The sequence below is a fragment of the Symsagittifera roscoffensis genome, chromosome 5 (assembly GCF_963678635.1).
Source record: "Symsagittifera roscoffensis chromosome 5, txSymRosc1.1, whole genome shotgun sequence".
Classification (NCBI taxonomy): Eukaryota; Metazoa; Xenacoelomorpha; order Acoela; family Convolutidae; genus Symsagittifera; species Symsagittifera roscoffensis.
The window spans coordinates 64,447,818-64,459,183 of record NC_087066.1 but is presented as its reverse complement, the minus strand read 5'-3'; the positions used below and the strand labels follow the sequence as shown (position 1 = coordinate 64,459,183).

The 11,366-nt window shown below is 36.0% G+C and overlaps 1 protein-coding gene across 1 annotated transcript in view; it reads right to left on the bottom strand.

The window, feature by feature from the left end:
• Nucleotides 1–3,569: 3,569 nt before the first annotated feature.
• Nucleotides 3,570–11,366, bottom strand: part of LOC134846359 (uncharacterized) — a 54,032-nt gene continuing 46,235 nt past the window's right edge. The window contains exons 5-8 of the mRNA XM_063863678.1: nt 8,058–8,276; nt 7,343–7,488; nt 6,168–6,341; nt 3,570–3,931 (exon numbers count right to left, since the gene is read on the bottom strand). Of these exons, the coding sequence (XP_063719748.1) occupies nt 3,875–3,931; nt 6,168–6,341; nt 7,343–7,488; nt 8,058–8,276 (596 nt within the window). The 3' untranslated portion in view covers nt 3,570–3,874. The remainder of the gene's footprint in view (nt 3,932–6,167; nt 6,342–7,342; nt 7,489–8,057; nt 8,277–11,366) is intronic.

The window sequence follows — 11,366 nt, the reverse complement described above, 5'->3', positions numbered from 1 at the left end:
AGCTGCCGCCGCCTAAAGAAACACCGAAACTTTCCTACTGACCTGCCGAATGTATTTTTTGGGGCATCAAACTCAGCAACTTGATATAATCAGCTTCGACAAACCGACCAAACTAATCGCATTGCTGGCACGCGAACATTTTTTATGAAAGCGGCAGCGCGAAGCGCATGTTTGAAACGCCCTCACGTGACCCACAGCATTAGGTGATCCCCTATCTCTCGCTCACGAACATCAGCCCACTTAGCAGTTACATACGTTTAGTAACCTTTATCGTCATTAATGATAGCATCTCCTTAGGCAGATTTTTTGAATTTTGCGCTGAAAGTCTGCTTACTGTACTATCCTTGAAAAATATTATTTCCTCTTATGGTATCAGCTGTTTTAGAACGTCAATTCTTCGAATACTCAGTGCATTTGCCTTCAAACAAAACAAAATCCTATAGAATATTAAAAACAACTATCGTTCCAGTGAAGTTACCTTCGACCCGAGAGTTACTTTTCTTTCGAGAGTCTCTTTCGATACAGTTTCAAACCAAACAAAAACGCTCACGACTATATCTGGAGATTGAAGCCCTCTCAAATTGGGAAACTCAAAATTTACCACGGACAGCAACACAACCCACATACAGCCACATGCTAGATCAAGGACAACAAACCCCACCCTACGGAGGATATCCAAGGCACTGCCTCTGAATTGGCATTGTCTGATGATCCATTCTCCAATCTTAAGTTTTCTATTTAAACTTATTACTGATCATATCTAAAAACACTAGCCTTTCTACACCTTGTCCATAACTACTCCGTAAACAAAAACTATAATTAAAAACAAAAAGAAAAAATGTTCTGAAACTACAAACAATAATAATACTTTATTTTGTCCCCCCCCAACCATTGAGCAAACCTCAATTAAACCACGCACCTCTGGTTGAAACTTGCTCCCTGCAAATCTAACTGTCTTTTGCAAAACAGTCTGAAGTATCAGTGACGCTTAGTTTTCCAAAATTACCACTAGTAATCCACACAATAAGCTGTCAACACGATTTACCTTCAATGATTACATAACCCGATGGAAAAACGGTTTTCAGTATGATTCAGTATCAAATATGGAACGAATGGGCTAAATGGTTACTACTCCGGACAAGCCCGTGGCTATTCTTTGCTAATTCTATGATATTCAACACTCATCAGTATTTTCCCTTTCAGCTAACAGGAAATAATTCATATATACCACTACGAACAATTCCCTGCTGCTCAACGACGCCGTTTCACAAGCCGATGGAAAAAGAACTACCTTTCATTCCTAGTACAAATTTAAATAAACCATTAGCCTTTTTTGAAATATTTTAACAATTTGTTAAATTAATAACTAATTTTTCAATCTGCGCTTCTTTTCAATCAACTTAGTGTCAAAGTCGAGCAAGAATTCAAATAAGTTTTCAGAAGTAGCATTCGACAAATCAATCGATTTTCCAAGTTTTTGTTTTGCATAGATACACCAAAGTTCCAAATCAAATTTAAAATTTCTAGACTGGTTGAAAATAACACGCTGCTAAAAGAACAATTTCTTCTTTCAGTGTTTTCGGGATAATTGTATTTTAAACTCAGAAAAAAAATTAGGAAAAAATTGCAAACTCTCAGCTTCAGAAACATGTTGTTCCAAAAGCTTTCACATGACGAAAAATTTCTTTCGATTTAAAATTTTTAATTTGCTTGTTTTATATGTCTTCATACTCCCAGAAAGCTATTGTTCCATTCGGTGGGCTGATACTCCTCAACATTCCAATATCGAAGGTGCATGTCAGATATACGGCTGGTGCTGATCCTGTCTTTCTGGTGGTGAAAGAGCTCTGGCTCAAACCACGCCAGTGGGCTAAGGGAACCCCTTCCCCGGACTACTGTCCCTGAGTGGGAGTTGCTCACTGAGCAACTCAGGGACGTAGTCGTACTCGGATTCTGGATTGGGTCCAGATCTTCTGATCTGCTGGGGCTAATGGATAGCCCAGCAGTTACCATTTACTCCCACCTCTTCTTATAAAGTAGAGGTTCTTTTTTTTACCTAATTATATATTTCTAAGTCCTTTTATTCTTTTTATTTTTATCCCTTCTTTATCCACTTCTGCAAAATCAACCTTCGGGTAAGTTTTTACGTTTTATAGACATTAATCAACACTATAACGCGCGCGGTCAAATTTGAACTGTCAAAGTCAAGGGAAAACAAGCACCAAGCAAAACTTAATTTCATTCCCTTTTCCATACAGTGCTCGAAAAACGATCAATTTTGAAAACATGTGTGCCCGAAAAAAAAGTAGGAGTTCTAACCCCTTTGGGGGTTAAAAGTGGTCATTGCAACGGCACATCGAAAAAAAAGGTGGTTAAAAGTGGCCATTTTCCTAGCCACTTTTACACTACTACTCGCAAGTAAACATAAAAAACACCTTAAATTTTTTGAAAAAATCTCGATTTTCGAATTCCAAAAAAAAAAAAAAAATGGATGCCCTTTAAGCTCTTTGAACTTCTAGAACAATTTGTGATTGGCGGCTTTTTTGATAAGATGGAACCAACTTGAGAAAACTGGATTAATGTAAAATTTTTATTCAGCTGAGAAATCTTAAAAATAAATTCCACTTTCGAAACTAGAAATCGTTCACGTTTTTTTTGCGCCATTTCCAGGTTCGCATTTGGATAGTGCTATTTACGTCACTTTCAGCAGATGAATTCCAATTGAACTCAAAAAAGTGGATTATGCCTTAGTGCATCAATGAAAAAAAAAAAAATCAGCAAGACTTATAGAAGTCTTCACTGCGTTCATTACTCTTAATAAACATCACCCAATTTATTAGACAATTGTGAGAAAAAGTTTATTCAAGATTTCAAGAAACTTGTTTACGCAAATGTAAATAAAATATATAATCGTATTTGATTTCTAAATAAATTAGAGTCAAAACTCCAAAATTGAACTCTTTTTTGAGGAGTTACCTTGCATGTGACTATGTAAAACAGAGAAAGAAATGAAATCAAATAAGGCTTTTAATCATGTTTTTTGTATTAATTGTTGGACATTCCACGCCCTGATAGGTAATATTCTTGTTCATAGCTGATTCCAAAAATTTACACATTGCTTCTTCTTACACGAGAACCTCAGATATTGAGCTTGAAGTAAGTAAATGCAAAAAAGTCAATCAAGGACCTAAAAAGTATCGACTTCTTGAAACATTTTTCAACATTCGAAGGAATATTTACCACAATGAAGTTCTTTGAATTAGAGAATCTTTTAAGGTTGATACTTCTTTCCTGAAACTAACCCAACCCATCGCGAAAACTGCGTCATTTGGTAACTTTTTTTTATTCCACTGGGAAATTTAAGACTTTACAACCACGTTCGAAACTAAAATACGATCCACGTTTTTTCGAGTTACTTGCACAAAATCGCAGTGTAATCTGCCTTCCTTTTAAAAAATGGATTGTATTGACTTTAACAAATGAAAAAAAAACTGCAAAAAATAACTTTCTCCAAAAACAAATTTCTTAATTTTGTTCAAAGAAAATTAAAAAATATATATTTTCTTGAAGCTGAGCTGGGAAAACCAACATTGAAAATGTGATATATGGGCCAAGCGATAATACACGCTAAAACATATGATAAAAAGCTAAATACAGCTTTTGAGATGCACAACCTAATCCGATAGAATAAAAACAAAGAAACAAAAACTAATCAGACAGCATTTTCAGTCAAAACTCCGATTGTAGTTAAGTCGTCTCATTACTTTGAAAGCAATTTGAATTAAATTCGAGTTTGTTTCGGTATACCTCGTATCATATTCCATAGCTTCATGGAATTTCTTACTCGTCATGAAGTCACCGTTTCTCTTTGCTCTTATACGTCCAACTCTCTAGATGAAAGCAGCTCAAACAGGTTTCCTTTAACGTACACCTAAAGCAGAAAAAACTATGCTTTGTCATGTTCTGAACAAATATTCGAGGAACTTTTGCAAAAGAGAAAACTTATGAAAGGACTGTCATAAATCGCAGGAGAGTTCAAATAGGACTGAGCGAGGGCTCTTTAAATAAAAAAAAATATATATTTTTTCAAAATACGTTTGCAGAGGTACACTTAACAAGACTACTCGACTCAAGACGAGACCCTGAACGCTCCAAAATTTGATCATGTAATCAGATTTTGAAATGTTGAGCTTTTACTTTGAGTCCTCAGTCCCATCCCTTAAAATAGCATCTCTCAGTACTAAAAGCGGGAGCAATTCTCATGCGCGAAGGACCGATTGGGTGAAAAACTAGTGGGCGAAGGACCGAAAACAAAATTAGCCGAAAGTCAAGTTTTAAAAGAATCAATTGCCATTCAATTAAATGAAGCAATATTTTGCTTCTTTCATAACAAAACCCTTGATATAAAAAATTTGTTCCAATTCGGCGGCGGTCAGTGACATTTTGAAAATTTAGCATATCTTGCCGTTTTTATATTCGGCCAATATCAATATTAAGTCCCTGAATTGTTTACTTTCTTTCAGATTTTCATGCTTTCTTTGCAAATTTTTGATAACTGAAATCTGATTAGCTGACTTTTTTTCGCGCATTCGGTCCTTCGAGTATGAGGGATTCCACCCTAAAAACACATTCCACCCTAAAGGTCATGAACGCAAGGAAACAGAAACAAAAACAATTTCACGAATAATTTATGACTTGTGCTTTTTTGATTAAAAAACCCAATTTGAGAAACTGGATCAATACGTTAAATTTTCATTCCGCTGGGAAATCTGAAAAGTAAATTCAATTTGTTTCAAAATTAAAAGTCGATCAGGTTTTTCGTGACCTGTATATTTTTGCTGATCGATAGTGGAACTTGCGTTCGAGCGTTATAAATGTACAGAAAAGAAGACAAGAAACGAATTAAACGATCCAGCAGGCGTTTCAAGTCTACACTATGAGGTCAGCTGCACAAAAATTCTTGACGTTTTATGAAAAACAAGCTCAATTTCTTACAGATTTGTAAAAATTTGTGTGCAGGAGAAATGACGAGTTCCCTGTTTACAAAATTAAGAAACATTAAATTTTCATTAATTTCCAAAGTTTATCGAATTATTTAAATGAAATCTACCATTTTCCTGCAAACAGATGTCCGAATGAAGGGCTGGATTTTCAACTGCCGATTCGCGCGAAAAAACTGTTTTTGATACAATACGGAATGGTTTCATCTTGTTTTCAATTGATTTTTTTAACACTCTTTCCAACATTTATCCCATCGAAAATATAAAATACACGGCTTTTTCGATTTTTTAATGCAACTGCCCCAATTAGAAAAAGCTGGTAATCTGCTTTTTAAAATCAAATATAATGAATATTTTATACAAACACTTAGTCTAAAGATCCAGCACGTAGACTGTACATCCAGCAAGCTGTAAAAATGTAGGCATTATTAACATGTTTTTACGGAAAAAATTTTTCGACAAAAAGGGAATATTTTCGACACAGAGGCGAAGCTGAGCTTCGCACCACTTGCGATACAACAGGATTAAAACAGAATGACCCTCAAGAAATAGCAAAAATACGTTCCAACGATAAAATTGAAAAAAGAAGCTGACAAAAGTTGGAACGAAATCTATGAAGCCGACAAAAAAATTATTTCTGAAAAAGTTCCAAGTAACAAACATTGCACCCAGTAGTTAAATTTGAAATTTCATGAAAATGAGCATGTGCGCAGCATTTCAACTGCTGTCAAGTGATTCAACTAATTTTGTAAAACTAGTTGTTAACCCGAAAAAATAGTCTATACCCCATTTGATAACGCTTGCTAATCGAAGCGTAAAAATTATCCTATTTAGAAAAAATTTTGACAATAAATTCCACTGCGAACAATTTATTGAAAAATGATTACAGGAAGGCCAACAACATGTCATCAGCCCCGAAGCCTTCCAGTTTTCTAGAAACCCGAACTTTCCTTAATTGATACGAATATTTCACCTTCGTCCGACGACTTGACGCCTAGCAACAAAAATTAAGACAGACTTTCGATTTTCTGCGACCAACTGCAATCATCAGTACAGCTTTGTAGATCTCTTAACATTAGATTGTTATAAAAAAAAATCTGTGGCAAAAATGTGATCGGAGAATTTATTCATTTAATTTACCAATTTTCTCATATACTGTCTTCGTACCTTCATTTTTCTGAAGTCGCAGTGTCCTCCAGCGCCGGCGTTGTTGCGGGCGGCGGGTAAGCTGAGTTGTATGAGTCCCCTGGCTTCCAACAGATTCATCACCATCTGCAGCTGCGACTGTTCCAGACTACAAATGCCTTTCTCACTACACACTGACGCATACTTGGACAGCACCTATAAACAGAAAAGAACAATCAATCAGAAGGTCATTTTATGGAACATCGGTAACATTAAATACTCGATTGCCAGAGAATTTATAGCGTTCATGCATAATGGTCGGAAGAGAGGCTACGGACAAATAGAAAAGTATCATTGAAAAATTCACTTCTTTTTCATTTCAATTCATTTTTTTTTGAATATTATTCTACTTTCGAACATCAAAAAAACACCAACCACGGCTTAAATAAGTGTCTTTATTTCGTTCAATGACATTTAACAACCGTCATTTTGTTTAAAAGTTCATCGAGACACAAAATTTAATAGCGAGCTATGATACTCCACCTGCAGCCAAGTTGCCAAAAACTTCGAGCTCAAGATACAGAATACAGCGTTGTTTTAAATTATCCGCAAAATAACAAATGAAATTGGAAACTTAAGCCGGTTTTTCCAATTTTGGTTGACATCACACAAAAAAAGAGATGTCAAAAGTTGATGAGAATTTAACAGGAATTAATGTGCAATATATTTTGACCAATTAGGGACCAAAATTTCATCCCCATAAACCTCATTTTTAAACTTTGAGTCAATTAAAATCTACGCAAGAACCAAAAGGTCAATTGTAGACCCCGATATATAAAAGTCAGCCTCTTGTTTAGCTAAACAAGAGTAAAAGTTCGAGAAGGTGAAATCTCCAAAATTAGCGAAGTGTTGAGAAATTGTTTTAAAAAAAGTGGAATAAATATATTAACAAGATATTTGTCTATACAAAGTTTAAGGGATCTTACCCATTGGCTACATAAAGCCCTCGCTTCAATTTAATTGGCGTCAATTCTCCAATTATTTTCAACATCTCTTCATCTCCCTTTGCCTGTTTTCATACCTCTCACAAAAAAAATTAAAACCTTCGACTTCTGTTTTATTTCTTCGAAAGACTAAATTGGGGGTCAAAATTTTGTGTGCTAATTGCACAGCAATCTGCTATTCTTGATTCGAAAGCAGTTGCTGATTTGAATGACCTGGTGCATATTGAAATGTGCGGCAGAAGACTGCTTGGTGAGTCTGGCGAGGGAGGTGATGATGACTTTGTGATGGAGTGGACAAGAGTCCTGCTGATGATGCTCACCATTCTGGTCCCCACCACCCGATGATCCACTAAGCCCACCTGAAATATGTGTATTCTTTGACCAATTTTCAAGTCCTAAAAACTATTTGAACCCCAAATTGATTCAATTATTGACAGCCCGAACATATATCTAGGAGGAAAGGAATCGCAAAACGACATTGCAGTTCATTTTTCCAAAAAAAAATTGTTGACTCTTTGAAAAGAAATTTAAGGATTCGAAAGTGTAGACGGGTCCCGAACCAAATGAAAAGCCATCGGAATTTGCTCATGATTGAATTGAATAGATCGATTATGTTTGAGAGATAGAGAAAACTAAGGAATTTTCGTTTACATTTGGCTTTCGTCTTGTCAAACCGACGTAGAAGGGGAACAGCCTGATAATGTTTATTTCGTTGAGTTACTTGGTGTATGACAAAATAGTGGGGTGCGTGAGCTGTTTTCACTTTCAATTTTATGTAATTTTCAACCGATATTCATTATCGTGCAACAATTTGACAATTTGATGTAAGATATTGCAAGATAAAATCATCTAGCATGACCACAAACTAACTATGCTAACTTCATAAACATTCCAAATACAATTCAAGCTGTATGTGAGTATGTCTCACCTGTAATCACGCTGCTTCCATTGCTGCTGGCCCATGATGTCATAGCGTCTGAGATGACTTTGTTCATTACTGAGATGGTGACTCGTGACGTCACAGCCGGAGCAGAGTGTGAAGATGCATGTATTCGACTGGCATGTGAGGAGTTCTGTTGCTGTCCCGAGAGAGGAGGAAGATGAGGCCTGTTCTCTTGGTCCAACCTGGGACTCTGTGGAGGAGTATCTGAAAATCAAATTTCTAACAATGGTTGTGTAAAAGCTAGGCTAGGTCCCTAAATTTTAGATAGATATCTAGAGAAAAATCGGAAAATTTTCGGAAACAGCATGTGCGTTTGTTTAATTGTGTTTTCACAAACCACGAGACCCATCTTTCATATTTATGTTTTTTCGTATGACCAAACAATTATAATTGCTCAACTCGAGACAGTTTCCACAAACTCTATTCAACATAAAAAAATCTCAGTGCGCTAACGAAGTCAAAAACAACCAACAGACGATTGACAAAGCGTCAATGAACTCAATAAAACCGAACAACAAACAATTGACCTTGAATTTTTACACTGGTGTATTTTGAAGGGAAAATTACATCACGTTGAAGCTGTTTAAATAACGAGAATCTTTTCATCCCAACACATTGTTCATACAACTAATCTAATTGAATAATACTGGGCCAATATGTAATTTTTATTCCGCAGGTTAATCTAAAAAAAAAACATTTTTGAAACAAAGAGTCAATCACAATTTTTAGCTTATTTGCACTGTTGTGAATGAAAGTTTGCATCCTTTTTTGCAGAAGAATGACTTTAAAAATAATTTAAAAAGTTAAAAAACGAAAAACCAATTATGATCTTGATCAAGTTTTTGAACGTAACTTTCTCCAGAAAAAAAACTAAATCAGGACACATATAAGTAAATAAGTATCTCCATTTCGAACGTTGACACCTAACAGAATTATCCATTTCAATCAAAAAGCAGATTCTATGCTCATCAAAGATCATTCTACGATCATACCCAGTGAAAAAGTATGAGCGAGTAGCAGGTGGTGGAGGTCATGAGCCGCTTTTTCAACAACACCCCCAACCCCCAACCCCCCCCCCCCCCCCCAAGAGAAGCTGGTCATTAGCCTTAGCCCTATCCCTTTCCCTACTACTAACTAATCCTATCACTGACTATCTAAGCCCACTTCTAGCGTACCTCTAACACTAAAAGATGAATTTCAACCCTATCCCTACTGTCAGCAATCTTTTTCCCTGATCCCATCCCTAGTTTTCACATCCTTTAACTGATTGTGATCGATTAGCAGGAAAAAATGAACGTCTCAATTATTAAAACGCAACCCGTTGTTTCTTTCTCTGAGATATAACTGAGTTAGAGTTGATATGACTTGATTACAGGCTTGTTTTAAAATATAGAACTGAACAAAAATGTTTAATGAATTTGAAAGGAAAACTTGGCTGAACTTAATTTTAAAGAAGAAGAATAAATTCATTCAAGCCAAGATAAATTGATATAGCTAAATAAACAAATTACAGCAATAGATATAGCGACTTGAAAAGGGTAAATAACGAGATCAGCTGATCTGCTCTAAGTCTACCCCGATCAAGAGAAGCTTTAAACAATAATTGTTTTGAAAGTAGTTATTAATTTCAATCATAATACTAATTATTATACTAATAATATATAAACAATTAAACAAAAAAGAAGAAGTCCGACTGGAATTCGAACCCCCTTTTCCGGAGCTCCAATCAGGCATTTTACCATTTCACCTCCAATCAAGCATTTTAAACTAAGGAAGTGTGACAGTGTAAAATTTGAGAGCCTTTTAAAACAAAAAAAATTATTTATTTACGATTATTGAATTCCCCACCTCCCATCTTGCTTTACCCTCCTCCTCTTTTTCTTTTCCTACGACCCTGATTGCCCTGCTTATAGCTCTAAATTTTCCCTTCCTATATACAACTATCTTTATCCAGGCATTAATTATCAAGGGTTCCAGTCTTAAATTCCCTATAACCTTTCACCAGAAAAACTGATGTATCTTCATCCATTTTAAGCCATGTCTCAGACAGACAAATAACATGAGGAGAAGACTGTAGACAGTGTATTAGCGCCTCTAAAATCTTCAAAGTGTTTCGAAAACGATCTAATGTTCACATGCATGTTTGATACTGTAGCACCAGGACAACTATCATTCTGATCCTTTTTTTTTATTAAACGGAGCACCATTTCGATTTAAGGGATTGTCATTGGTTGGAGAGCGGTCTCGAGCTACTCTTTCTGCTGGTTGTAGAGCGTTGATGACTGCAGGTACCAATCCTTTGATGACGCTCTCTGTTAGCTCTTTCTGCTGATCTTTATCAATGAGAGACATTGCATACTTTCTTTTCGATCTACTAAAAGATTGTAGTGCCTGGCTTACGCTGCATCAGTGGAGGTTTTGGTGTCTCTAGACAGTCCGCCCAGTTTCTGATATCCATTGCATTCTGATATCCATTGTCTTTTTTTCTCAACAGTTGGACGGTGAGGTAGTTCTTCGTGGACAGCTTTTGGCACAAACGAGTTCATTTCATGCCGAGATTTTATTTGCACCGCATCATTAGAAGCGTTAACTGGATCTCGAGCGTAAATATTTTGTTTCTTGGTGTACACGTGAACTCCTAAACGACTTGCTTCCACCTTTTTCTGTCTATCACGTGGTCCAAGGCATCCCTCAACAATGAGTTGCAAGTTCCGTGAAGTTCATACTGACTTCAGCCATGATTTTCTCCTCCAGATAGTATTCCGGTCCGCGTGGAAAACAAAATAAACAATAATAGATGATTTGGGGTTACTACTGAAGCGATGACAGGCTGCAATGTTTGACTCAATGAGATTGATTTTCAGATGGTTTCTTAACAATTGCAGAACATCGGATAGAGGGTTTGGTCCATATTCTAATTTGACGAACATCAAGCACAGCTTCCGTGAATATTTCAACTCTACAACTCGATTGGAGAACAACTCTACAACTCGATTGGAGAACTCGTGAATATTGTTCGCATTATCGATTAATTTTGACACTGTGCTATATTGCTTCTCTTCTAGCATTTGAAATTCAATGAGGTTCAGTAGTTTCTTTATCGTGTCAGGAATATCCACTTCTTGGGTTTCGAGTTGATAGCTTCTTTGATTTCTTGTACTTCGGAAAGTTCAACTTTATTAACATTCATTTCTATTTAATAATTTAATCACAACAATTAGGCTAAAACCAATTCGGATCGTCAAAAAATTCTTGCTTTATGATTTGAAACATGAATCTAGTTCCTACCATCGC